The sequence below is a fragment of the Hesperophylax consimilis genome, chromosome 15, assembly GCF_061612785.1.
Source record: "Hesperophylax consimilis isolate HC1 chromosome 15, BYU_Hcon_1.0, whole genome shotgun sequence".
Classification (NCBI taxonomy): domain Eukaryota; kingdom Metazoa; phylum Arthropoda; class Insecta; order Trichoptera; family Limnephilidae; genus Hesperophylax; species Hesperophylax consimilis.
In genome coordinates, this window is record NC_142850.1 from 34,236,639 (window position 1) to 34,250,700 (window position 14,062).

Below are 14,062 nucleotides of genomic sequence, written 5' to 3' on the forward strand. Positions count from 1 at the left end.
TTTCGTGAACATCTCACTAAGAACCCTGTGTACACGTGTTTTTGATATACTAGGGTCGTTCCTACCCGGCTCGGCCTTGGAACGATTTGCCGGCCTCTGTTGTTTCCTCCCTCGTACAACAAAACCCAGGTACACTCCTTCCTTTTTATCAAAAAGACACTGGTATGTTAAAACGGGACACTTTATAATTTATAAGGAATAAATAAATGAAATACAAGGATCATGTAAATAATAATATTTATTTACATGTAAATAAAGTTAATTTAACAAATAAAGAGGCACATGTGAAAAGTCAGTGTGGCATTTAACAGGTAATCATTTGTTTCTTGTCTTCTTTTTAGTGAAATTTTGAGTTTGACAAATTATAATATAATACAATACATATTCGACATTCATCATCCAACGAGATGTCTCTTGTATTTTGGGTAGGACATAATATAATACAATACATATTCGGCGTTCACCATCCAACGAGATGTCTCTTGTATTTTGGGTAGGACATATTATAATACAATACATATTCGGCGTTCACCATCCAACGAGATGTCTCTTGTATTTTGGGTAGGACATATTATAATACAATACATATTCGGCGTTCACCATCCAACGAGATGTCTCTTGTATTTTTAGAACTTGGTGGACATTTATAAGCAGCCAAACAAAAACCCACCTGCCACTAAACTAAGAAATAATAACCTAAAAAACTATCTACAACTTTAGCTAACATTAATCATTAATCATTATTCAGGATTTACTTGAAATTATACAATTCCCTACACTTAAGAGTTACAGTACATTATTATATCAGTTGGCTGTGATTGTTTCTCGTACTTGGTCAGCTAATTCTCAAAATTACAAACACAAGCTTATTTATGTTATTATTTTATATGCCTCGCTTTGTGAAAGATTTGAAATGTATATATATTTTATTTTCAATAAACCAAGTGGTCCCGAGTTCCAAACCAAACATAAGAACTAAATTATTATTGAATAATATTTTGATGGTAAAAATGATGTAGTTTGGATTTTAATTTAAATATTTAGTAGCTGATATGTCGTTGAAGCCAAGAATATTATTAATTACGACTATACAATTCAGGATATCAAGGCAATTTCTGGCATCTATTTAAAAGGCATTTCTAACAATCGTTTGGCATTTGAACGTGCACTATAAATAGCAATCGCGCCTCTCTCGGTACATGTAAATAAAGCTAGTTTGATTATTGTTAAGCCGACTTCAGTTTGACAGATAAGACACAAGTCATTTGTTAATAAGTGACTCATCTAAGAGAGTAACAACAAGAATACAATATAATATTATCCCAGTATCATAAAGGCTATATGATATGGCTCACGATTTGTGATAGTACAGATATAGTATCAGTTAATGATACTTTATTATATCATTATCTTACTTATACTAGAAATGATCGGCGAAAAATCATCATTTTCCACGTACGCTATTATTGTTACAAATAGATTTCTCGCATTTTCTTACGAATGATCAACACAGCCCGGGATCTCGACACGACTAGAATCTGCTTCACCCCAATATCGGAGGTCGAAGACTTGGTAAGTGCTTTTCTATAATCTAACTTAATCTAGCAAACTTCACACACTATCATACTGCGACAAGGCGAGTTGGATATGGCTTAAGGTACAGATCACAAGTAGTTTAGGTTGTGTAGGTACGGGTACGGAGAAACCCTATCCAACTTACTCCATCGCTGCCTCTCTCGCATATCTCAATCCAGTTCAGCGCACACGCACAGTACAATGCAGAGTGCGACTGACAAATTTCACAAACAGACGAAAGCACACTTATTCCAGAAACATATAGTTATAACAATAAATATAATCAAGAACAAAAAGTACACTCAGTAAGGAAGTACAACGTGTAATCATTTTACAACAGAATTTTGTTTGTACAAGACTAATAAAACATAATACGCCTAGATTAATCATTCAAACCCGTACAACTTCCTAAGGACTTTATACAACATAAATAACTAATGCTTAAAAGTACTTTACAATCAGTTCAGGGTGTGTTTCATACCTTAATGCTATTGACAATAAATAAATAATGACAGACTGTGTCTCCTCGCGATGAGGAACTTCTCGGGACGCGTCGCGTTTGGCTGCCAGGAGTGCAGAGCAGCGCAGGAGTGTGTAGTACAGTACAGACAGTACAGTACACAGGGTATAGTGTAGCTCACGATGAGCCGCGCTCGCCCTTGAGCGCCTGTTCCAGCTCGTACAGCTGCCCCATGAAGTTGAGGTTGGGCGAGATGATGGGTCGCGCGGCCTTCACCAGCTTGTAGGCCTCGCCCATGGACATGTGCCGGTGGCGCATGAGGTACGCGATGGCGATGGTGGCGCTGCGCGAGATGCCGGCCTGGCAGTGCACCAGCACGCGCGTCCCTGACGTCCGAGCGCTTTCTGCAATACAAAGAAAACAACAATCAGCTAAAATTCAAACTCTAAATGCTGAACAACATATCGGAGAATCATTTTAGAAAGAGAATATCAACAACACCACAAATACACGTCGAAATATAAAAAGAAAAGCACCGGGAATTTTTTTACGGTTTTACCGAATATATCAAAAGAAACTATGATTCCTGGAACACTATTTTAAAATTTGCCAATAAATCGCCGCAGACGGGCTGTTTACAGACAGCGAATGAATAAGCACATTTCGAAGCTAGCTCAATAAAATATATTATAAACAACATAGCGTAAAGCGAATACGATAGAACTGCGTAGCTGAAACTAACCAGCAGACCTGGTACGCGATTAAATCTGCCCGATTCAATTAGAATCACCTCCATTACGTCATCGCAAACTTGCGTCAAGAGAATCACCGGTTACCTTGTAGGTAGATTAATATTTGGTGTGTGCGCACCGGGAGATAAGAGCGACAAAGGTGAGATCTACGTAGATTTCAATCCCGCGAACAAAATATTGTATTGTGTGTTGCAAACACCTTGATATGAGTCAGATGACGCACGAAAATGTACCAGCGATGCTGCGAGTCGAGAACTGAGGTGAGCAGAGCGGAAGAAATAACAAAGATAACCGTACACAAACGTGGATTGGAAACGTTTTTAGATATAGCCTTTATTGATGCTGTGTTAGCTTAAATACCGGAACCGGAGATGCTATCGAGTCAGGAAATACCCAATCGTTGACCTCAGACCGGAGTTGAAGATAGAAATATCTAAATAACCGATCTAGTCCACAGTAACAGCTCAATTTTGACATAAAGCAGCGGAAACCGTTATCAGCCCAATAGGGAATAAGGTCGTTAAGTTTTCAATTCGAAAACAAAATGATAAGACAATATTTAGGTTAAGAACAGAAATAACTAAGATTTAATAAATGATATGACATCAAATAAATAGGCCAACGATCGATAAAGAAAGGTTGCGTTCCGAACAGAAATAACTTGATAGGCAGCAGGTACCAAGCAATTGAAATAAAGATTAGTCTTGCCGCGATGTTAAATTATTGTATGCCAATAACTACGCCACAGTATACGGAATGTAAGGCTAACCTTTATTTATTATTTACAGACGAAAATAGAGAGACGTCCATAATGCGGCAGCACCTAACAACACAAGTCGCGATGAGTCACTGTATCGATGGCCAACGCTACAAAATAAAAAAGTACCTCCGTTAAAACAATACGCTATTCTCGTATATCAGTAGAACCGAACAACAGAACAACTGATTATATAACAATACACAGAGGTTTCGAAACATGCACTAACTGGGGGAGTTACACAACGATCGTCTATCAAAACTCGGTGCTCAAGAAGTAAAAAGAAATTATGTTTTTTATAAATATAACGTTTAAAATGGTTTATGAATAACTGAATAATAAAATTTAATAAAAATAAATACCTATTACAATCTTATAACAATTAATAAAAGAGAAAAAGAAAATGCTGTAGAACAAGAACATAAATAATTTAAAATGGGGATAACATTTGAACCCCGAGGAAAACTCGATAAAACGGCACTTGTTTGTTTAATGAATTGAATTAACTATCTTAACTAGTATGTTTTGATATTATATATCTACTTATATAATAAATGAATTGCTACGGATTCTAGTGCAATGGGTTCCGCTCGAACAAACGAATCGACAACAATCGATCGATTAATTTGATTGGTTAGCGGAGGCCCAAACACTTGATTCAATTTATATATTTATGTGACACACATGCCGCGACGTCACAATCAAACAATCGATCAATTTAACATTTAACGACGGCAAAGAACTCCTAAACAACTATCGATATAAAGAGAATATTAATGTTGACGTTAAAAAAACTACAAAGGTAAAATTAAACTTGGTTGATGTGGTATTCGTTACACTAGGATCAAAGGTAATGTATTTTTTAATGGCTATTTTGTTTTAGCTTCGCTGATGCAAAAAAATCATATAATGATCAACTGAAAATTTGTCTTACTTCAACTATATCCTTTGCTACGACCCTCGGTTGAGGCGCAGTAAATAAAAACTTAACTCTGTACGGCGAGCGGTTGTCGAGAAGTTCTCTTCGTGGTTGATGTGTAATTTGGAGATCTGGACACTGAGAATGTGTATATAAGATCTGCAGGTTTAAGTGTGTAAGTATCTTGGAGTGATACAAGTTCCAGTGTGTAAGTATCTTGAGGTGAATATATGGATTCCACACAATAACAACTTTATAGATTTAGTTGAATTACTTTATTTTGATAGAAGTACACTTATTTACTTAATTAAATGATAAGTACATTAATTAAATGACAATGACAATAATGCGTAGAGGTGCAGCGTGTAAGCAGCACAAGTGATGTTAATTGTGAACCTAGGGGAACAGCTTGTTCCTGTTTATATAGTATTCCACGTCTCTGGGACCGTGAGAGCATTGTGGACTTTAATCCCTAAGATGCAAAAAAGGGTCATGTGACTAATTTGAATATTGCATCATTGATTGGTTTCCCAAAATAATAGGGTTCCTTTTAAAAGTGCCGAAGAAATGAATGTTTGCCATTATAGCTTACTTTTGGGGCACCGGCTAAGATTAACAGTAATATTAAGATGTAGAAAGAAATAAAGGTTGACTTTAATTACCTAGATTTATAGCATAGGCTGGGATTATAACATATCTCCCCCCTTAAAATGAAAGCAACGGTTTTTTAAGTTTAGTTGCTGTAATTATACTTCAAATTATTTTCACTTGAAGATAGTTCTTGAAGAGGTACATCTTCGTTTTCCAGATTTGTTAAATTTCTGAATGTCATACTTGGTTGGATCCTTGTAGTGGATCGTCTAGGATTGTTACATTGATTATATATCCTGACACAACATTTATTATCGTCGTCATTATTTAAAAAGTAAGAATTAATTATTCTAAAGAATTTACAACATTTCAATAGTTTGTAAACAATAAAAATAGTTAGCATAGCAGATAACGTATAGATAACAATTTGAAATTTTGTTGAATGTTTAATAATGAGTGGCTTTGAATTATATGATTTAAGATCGTCATTGAATTGATCGATTTTATGAGATGCCAAATTAATGTCATCGTGTTGCAAGTTAATTAAGTTTATCGGTTCAAGTTCATTTAAGGTTTCATTATATTTTTTCATATTACAGCAATTGTCATCGACAATGTTTAAAGTTGGAATAGGATTAACATATTCTGTGATGAGATTACTTTTTGCAATTAATTGTGTGAGACCTGCATAGGCTCTACAACTTGAATTTAAAGTTAATATTCCAGTATGGAATAGTTTGATATCAAAAATATTATTTCTATCTTTACAGTCGATAGTTACTTTAGAAGGATGAGAATAAGTAAAAATCCATTTATTATTTTTTATAGGCTGCCATAAGATTATGTTGCCTTTGATGATCCTACTAAAACATTCATTAGGTATTTCACTAATATAAGCAGACAATAAAATTGTCTCGCATATTGGATCGGAGAGAGTGGATAACACATCTAGATCCTTACATACAAAATTTTCATTGGTAATAGTTTTACAATTATTCTTAAAATTATCAAGGTACACATAAAAAGATTTGTCCTTTGTGATTGCCAAATATTTATGGTTAGGAATAATTAAGGAGAAGGTATTAGGGATATCAATATTTGGAACAGGTAGAGGAACTACATGAAATAGGTTGTATTCCTGCGAAGTTACTAAAGGTATTTTTGTTATGAAGATGAGTTTATCATCAATATAATAAGCAATTAAATCTGATATATCGATTAAAGAATGAATATTTTCGAGTTTTAAACTTAAGGGGAATTCTTTTCCGCTTGGTAAATGTTTAATATTAGAGTTTAGTTCGAAGTAAAGTTGTTGAGGAGTAATTATGTCTGGATGTAAAATTCCTTGTTTAGAAAATAAAATAGCATTGATTAAGGAATCAATTTGTTCATAAAAGTATTCGGTTGTTTCGAATAAAGAGCTTGTTTGCGAGATAAATATATTTTTAATTTCTTGCATATTCATTTTATCGTGGTCTTCCTTAAAATAGTTATTTATTTTTATAATATTTTTATTCATAGTATATTCGTCATAGTTAAGTTTAGCAAGGGTAGAATTGAAATTTATGAGAGTCGATTTAGTGACTTGTAATTGTTCTTTCATCAGATTATAAATATGTTTGTCATCTGACATGACGCGTTCAATCGCATCGTCATAATATTGCGCATCTTCGGAGTCGAGGGTTCCGAAAACAGCTTTAAATATTTTTCCAACACCATCGATTAAACCGCGTTTTGTGCGTTGGTTGGAAACGAGGTGTGTAATTGATTCATATTTAGTTTTACATTTTTTAATAGTATTAAAAACAGGTTTTAAAAGATCTTTGCAATTGTCGTTAGGTACGTATGATAAATATTTGGAACATGTGCTTTTAGTTAAAGCATAATTATCTTCTAAAATTCGTATTTGTCTAGGGAAGGTATTAAAATAGTCTTGAAGGACCTGGAACAGGAGAGAAAGCGCGATATGGCTTAATTCTGTTAACATGGAATCTTTTTAATGAATTATTTTCCATTCTTATGGTAACATTATGATTATTATGAACCTGTACAATCTTGTACGGTCCTTTCCAATTAGGAATAAGTTTCTTGCTTAATGATTTGGGTTTATTAGTATTTTTTATTAATATTAAGTCGTTAATTTTATAAATATTATTCGATACATTTCTATCGTAATATTTTTTAGATGTCTCTTTGGCATGTCCGATTCTTTCACGGGCAAGTGATCTGGTAATGGCGAATTTATACTTTAATTGGTTAAGATAACTTTCGTAAGTTGGGTTTGAATCTGGGTTTTCTAAAGAGCTTGGTAAAATAGGTTTATGTCCAAAGACAAGTTCGTAAGGAGTGAATTTAGTTGTACAGTGAGTACTTGTATTATATGAAAACATAGCTAGAGGGATATAGTCGTCCCAATTTGTTTGGTCGCTATCTATATAATGAGTAAGATAATCCTTTAAAGTAGAATGAGAGCGTTCTAGTGCTCCATTTGTTTGTGGGTGATAAACAGTAGTTTTCAAATGTTTTATTTTAAATAGGTTGGTAAGATGTTTCATTAAATTACTAGTAAATTGAACACCTTGATCTGTGAGGATTGACTTAGGTATTCCATAGTGAGAAAAGAATTTAACGAGGCAATCAGCTACAGTTTCTGTTTCCGTAGAGTTAACTGCATAAGCTTGAGAAAACTTTGTAAGATCGTCTTGAAATGTGACGATGTATTTATTATTATTGACAGTTTCATTAAGTGGTCCGACTATGTCGACCGCAATTCTTTCAAAAGCTTCCGTGGAAGTGGTAGTGGTTTCCATTGGAGCTTTATATGCTCTTCTGTCAGTTTTATTTTTCTGACAGTGGATACAATTTTTAACATAATTTTCTATATCATCTTTCATTTTTTCCCATCGGTATCTTTCTTTGATCCGACTGTAGGTTCTGAAGAAACCTGGATGTCCGGCCATAGGGCTATCGTGACATTCTTTTAATATTACGGGAATTTGCGAAGTTGAAGGGTTAATAATTTTATTATGATTAATATTGATTTTAATCTTTAAGTTCCTAAAAAGATATTGAATAATTTCCTTTATTTTTATAAAAGGAATGGAATCAAATGAGTTTTGGAAGTTCGGTAACGTAATTTCAGTTATACGTTTTTCAATAAGTTTAGATCTTAAATTTTTAAGTGTTAGGAAAATATCTTTAGGAGTTGCTTTGTCGAAGTAATGAGTTTTGGTAAAGCAATGAAAGTAAGTTTTCTTATTATCTGTTGATTTTGATTCATGAATACCATATAAATTTTTTGGTATTTCTAAAAGTTCGTCAGTGTCTGAACAATTGGATAATATTTCAGCACAGAAAGGGTTTTGATCATCTAGATCGATAGAAGTTGGGTATGCCATATATTTTGACATATTATTTATAAAGAATGAATCATGTTCATTAAAACTAAAAATAGTTGGTTCATTTTTATTAGAATAAAATTTCACGTAATTTTCATAAGTATCATTATTTATATTATTTTCTAAAGGTATTGGTGATAGAGTATCATCTATTTCTAAATTATTTGTAGGTAAATTATTAAGATAAGTTTCTAAATCATCGACATTTATTTCGTCGAGACATGGTTCGTTTAAAAGATCAATAATATCTTGAGAAGGTGAATTTTCATCTTCTGTTACAATGTTTATTGGAATACGAGACAAACAATCGGCATTCGAATTTATTCTGCCTGGTTTGTATTCTATTTCGTATTCGTATTCTTCGAGTTTTAATCGCCAACGTAACAATTTGCTACTGGGATTGGTAACATTCATTAACCATTTTGATGGTCTATGATCAGTGTAAATTTTAAATTTTCTTCCGAAAAGGTAAGGACGGAAATGTCCTACAGCCCAAACAATGGCTAAAAGTTCTTTTTCAGAGGTACTATAATTACCTTCTGCTTTATTTAAAGTTCTGGACGCATAAGATATTGGTAAATCTTCTCCAACTTTTCCTTGGCTCAAAATTGCACCTATTGCATAATTTGAGGCGTCAGTAGTTAAAACGAAATCTCTAGTGAAATCTGGATATTGTAATATAGGATAAGAAGTTAATTTTTCTTTCAATGTATCGAAAGCATTTTGCTGTTCGTTTTTCCAGTCAAATTTAATATCTTTCTTTAGAAGACAAGTTAAGGGTTTCGTAATTTTACTGAAGTTTTCAATAAATCTTCGGTAATAACCAGCTAGACCTAAGAATGATTTAATTTCTTTAGGATTCCTGGGAATAGGAAATTCAGACACTGCCTTGATTTTATCGGGGTTAGGAGTAACACCGTCGTTTGAAATTAAATGACCTAAATAAGTTACTTCTTTTCGCATGAAATGACACTTATCTGGTTGAATCTTCAGATTATTATCGGCAAGTCTTTGAAATATAGCTGTGAGTTTTTTAGAGTGATCTTCTATAGAATTTGCGTATATGACAATGTCATCTAAATAGACGAAACAATATAATCCTTGTAAGCCGATTAATGCGTTATTCATTAACCGTTGAAACGTTGCTGGGGCAGTCTTAAGACCGAAAGGCATACGTGTATATTCAAAATGTCCATTGGGAGTAGAAAAAGCAGTTTTTGGAATATCATCTTCGTGCATAGGAATTTGATGAAATCCGCTAACAAGATCTAGTGTTGTGAAGTATCTACAATGACCTAATTGATCTAAGATATCTACAATGTGAGGTAATGGAAAGGCGTCTCCGACAGACACGTCGTTGAGTTTCCTATAGTCTACGACTATTCTCCATTTAGGTTTTCCTGAGGAGTCATTTTTCTTTGGTACAACCCAAATAGGAGCTGACCATGGTGAAACACTAGGTTGAATAATACCATCTTCTAACATTTTATCTATTTGTTTATTTACTTCTTCCTTATGTACTTCAGGGTATCTATAATTTTTCGTATGTATTGGACTTTGAGTATTTGTTATGATTCGATGTTTAATAGCATCGGTTGCTGTAAGTTTGTCGCCTTCGAGATAAAATATAGAATTATAATATTGTCGCAAATATCTAATAAGGAATTAATTTCTTCCGAATTTAAATGATCTATACAAATTTGATCACGAATTAATTTTTTACGTTTTTTACCATCATTATTAGAATTTTGATTAAAATGGTAAACATTTTCTGGGATAGGTTTTAAGTAAATTTTCATGATATTAATGTCAACATATTCGTCTGTTGAATTCAAAATAGTACAATACGATTTATTATTCGCATCTACTTTAGTTATAGCATTTGCTAAATATACACCTTCAATAGGTATTTTTACGTCGATAATCCCTTCTTTAATTTCAGGGTTTAAAATATCGATTTTAATAAGAGTTTCTGATCTAGGGGATAAGGTAAATATAGGAGTCAAATGCTCATTAGGATCAGAAATATGTAACTTTAAAGAGTAATCGTTAATACGTATTACGTTATTTTTATAATCAATTTTCGCATTTTTATTTTCAAAAAAGTCGTTCCCTAAAATTCCGTCATAACCAAGGTTTAAAAAGTCACTATCCACCGCGTGGAGATCATGAATAATAGTTTCATTGCCGAAACTTAATTTAATTTGAACGATTCCAATAGATTCGATCGATTTTTTCGATCTACTTATGCCATTAATCTCTATAATTTTGCCCGAATTTACGGAAGTACCTTCGCCAAGACAGTGAGTCTTGATGAGGGATACGGCTGCTCCTGTGTCGACAAGAAAATGTCTTTTAAAAATAATACCATTTGTAGGTATTTGAAGAACCACATGACGCAACGTATCTGAATGAGATGGCGAATAATTTATATAATTTTTATTAGATGTTAACATGGAACGTTTGAATACTCTTGAGCCTAGCTCGCGACTTACAGTAGATCGGCTCGAGATTCTACTGCAGATCTGGAGTTTAAATGATTTACCTTTGAATCATTTTTCCTTGGTAGGGAAGACGAATTAAGAGTTGCAGAGTTGTTAGGATTTGGATTTTCATTTTTAAATTTTAATACTCTGCACTCATCTATTATGTGACCAGGTTTTTTACAGTACCTGCACATTTTATTATTATAATTTTGTCCCGAATTTGGACTAAAATTTTTATTATAGTTATTATTATAACTTGATCCCGAATTTGGGTTATAAGATTTATTAAAATTATTATTATTATTTTTTACGAACATAACCTTACGTGTATTAAAGTTCGAATTATTGCTTTGATTTTTATTTTTATAACAATTGAAATTGTTATGTCCCGATTTACCGCAAATCGTACATGATTTATTATTAATGTTATTAGTTTTAGAGGAATTTAGATATTTATTTATTCTCTCTTCCTCTAGTGATATTGTAAAAGCTTCATTGAGGTCTTTCGGATTGCGCGATCTCAAAATTGTAGCTATGGAAGGGTTAGTTCCATACATAAATGTTTGCATACCGAGTTCTTGGATGCTGGCTGTTCTGCCTAACATTTCTGCGGGATTATTATTATTTTGATTAATTGAGACTAAGAGACTTTTTATGCAATTTTCTATCCGTAAAATATATTGAGATACGTTCTCATTGTGAAATTGTTTGCAATTTTGCAATTCCAATAGTAGGTGTGCGTAATGTTTGCGTTCACCGAATGATCTTTTTAATAGATCTTTTAATTCTGACCAATTATTGAGAACGTGATTGGCACATATGACTTCTGCTTGGCCTTCTAATGAAGTTAATATATATGAAAGGAGCGTATTCTGTTGATTAGGCTGAGCTAGTACTACAGCACGGTCGCAATTAGTTAAGAAGGCACAGAGTTTATCTCTGTTTCCATCGTAAGATTTAATAAATTTAAATAAAACAGGTAATGGTAAAGTCATTTCCTGGGATTCCTGAGAGGACGAAGTAGGTTTATCGTTCATTTTGAGAAGTATTTATTATTATTAAAGAAATTAACTGAATTTAACGCGAATTAATTTAAGAGGTTTTTATTAAATTTTAATTATTTTACGAAATTTATTATTACGCGTTGAAGAAAGAAAAAGAAATATAAGAGTTTCACTAATACACGGTTCACGGTGTATAAGCGAGAAGAAATGCATTAATTGTCAATAAGGGAATTGGGAAAATACAGTGTAAAAATTTCTACAGGACAAAAATTTTTATGGACTCACAGTAGAAGAAGGACGAGTCGCCAGTTCATACTGCTTGTAGAAGTGAAGGTCTCGATGCTCGTGGTTTAGAGTTGACAGGATTGGATTCTTGGCTGCTTGAAGAACTGAAGTTCACCGTAGATGTTGTCTCCGCGATCTACGTTGTTGCCGTTTTCTTCTCTTCTCCAGGGTCACGTCGATGAGTTAGGTTGATTTCAGGGAGAGCCGTCCCTGCCTTCGAAAAGGGTTTCTCCGAGGAGAGTATCTGCCAGACTTGTCGTCGTTGTTCCGGTGAAGTGATGAGGTAGGAGTCTTCCGTCGTCACAAAAGATCCTTTGGGAATGTCTTTGCAATCCCACTTCTGACACCAATTTGCTACGACCCTCGGTTGAGGCGCAGTAAATAAAAACTTAACTCTGTACGGCGAGCGGTTGTCGAGAAGTTCTCTTCGTGGTTGATGTGTAATTTGGAGATCTGGACACTGAGAATGTGTATATAAGATCTGCAGGTTTAAGTGTGTAAGTATCTTGGAGTGATACAAGTTCCAGTGTGTAAGTATCTTGAGGTGAATATATGGATTCCACACAATAACAACTTTATAGATTTAGTTGAATTACTTTATTTTGATAGAAGTACACTTATTTACTTAATTAAATGATAAGTACATTAATTAAATGACAATGACAATAATGCGTAGAGGTGCAGCGTGTAAGCAGCACAAGTGATGTTAATTGTGAACCTAGGGGAACAGCTTGTTCCTGTTTATATAGTATTCCACGTCTCTGGGACCGTGAGAGCATTGTGGACTTTAATCCCTAAGATGCAAAAAAGGGTCATGTGACTAATTTGAATATTGCATCATTGATTGGTTTCCCAAAATAATAGGGTTCCTTTTAAAAGTGCCGAAGAAATGAATGTTTGCCATTATAGCTTACTTTTGGGGCACCGGCTAAGATTAACAGTAATATTAAGATGTAGAAAGAAATAAAGGTTGACTTTAATTACCTAGATTTATAGCATAGGCTGGGATTATAACACCTTCCTGAATATATTACACTTTGGACAACCGTTGTTCTGAAGCATCTGCTAAAATAATTGCATGAAAGCCCTCAAAGCCTAACTGACGACCATTCCAATGCTGAACATGTGAAGAAACTATTAAAGTGTGAATGTTTGGCCGGTGACACACGACGTTCAAATACACTTTGAATGTTTGCGTGTTATATTTGACTGAAGACGGCCTGTTTGTATAATAAGAATGTCTTGGATCGATGGCATGTTTGAACAGAAAAATAATATTGGCATATTTCACGAATGTACAATGAACAACAACTAATAAAATATGTATGAGTTATACATATTTTAGCAATTTAATCATTTGGATCAACAGAGTAATATAACAAGTGTCTAGCCAAAATACGAGAAATAGAGATTTGATCATCAATAACTCTTCATGAACGGGTTTTTAAATATTTCTTAAAAGGCTTTACTTTGCCACTTGCCAGGCAATAGTAACACCATTCGATTTCCATATTAATATCTGCTGTGTGTATTTCGAAACTAAAGAAACCCAGTAAGTCTGACCACAGCCATCTCTGGTGACTGGGGCTGGTTGGACAGAAGCCACGGGAAACTTCTTATGTGACAAAAGCAGTCGCTGGTGATTCACTGCAGACACGCACTTTATAGTGCCCCAAATACCGCCACCAGAATAACAGTTTGTTCTCGCGAAAACGTTTGGGTTTATTTTTAAATCTCACGTCTGCGTTTCCAAAGCATCTGACTCTCAGTCAAATTTATAAAAATACTCTCGTTACGAGAGTGAAAACGATGCACACATTTAGTCGCACTTTAAT

The 14,062-nt window shown here is 33.8% G+C and overlaps 1 protein-coding gene across 3 annotated transcripts in view; it reads right to left on the bottom strand.

Annotated features, from left to right (window-relative positions):
* Positions 1 to 237: 237 nt before the first annotated feature.
* puc (dual specificity phosphatase puckered) overlaps positions 238 to 14,062 on the bottom strand; it is a 172,304-nt gene continuing 158,479 nt past the window's right edge. For all 3 annotated transcript variants that reach the window (XM_089640521.1, XM_089640520.1, XM_089640519.1), the window contains exon 5: positions 238 to 2,439. In XM_089640521.1, coding sequence (XP_089496647.1) covers positions 2,213 to 2,439 — 227 coding nt within the window. In that variant the 3' untranslated portion in view covers positions 238 to 2,212. The remainder of the gene's footprint in view (positions 2,440 to 14,062) is intronic.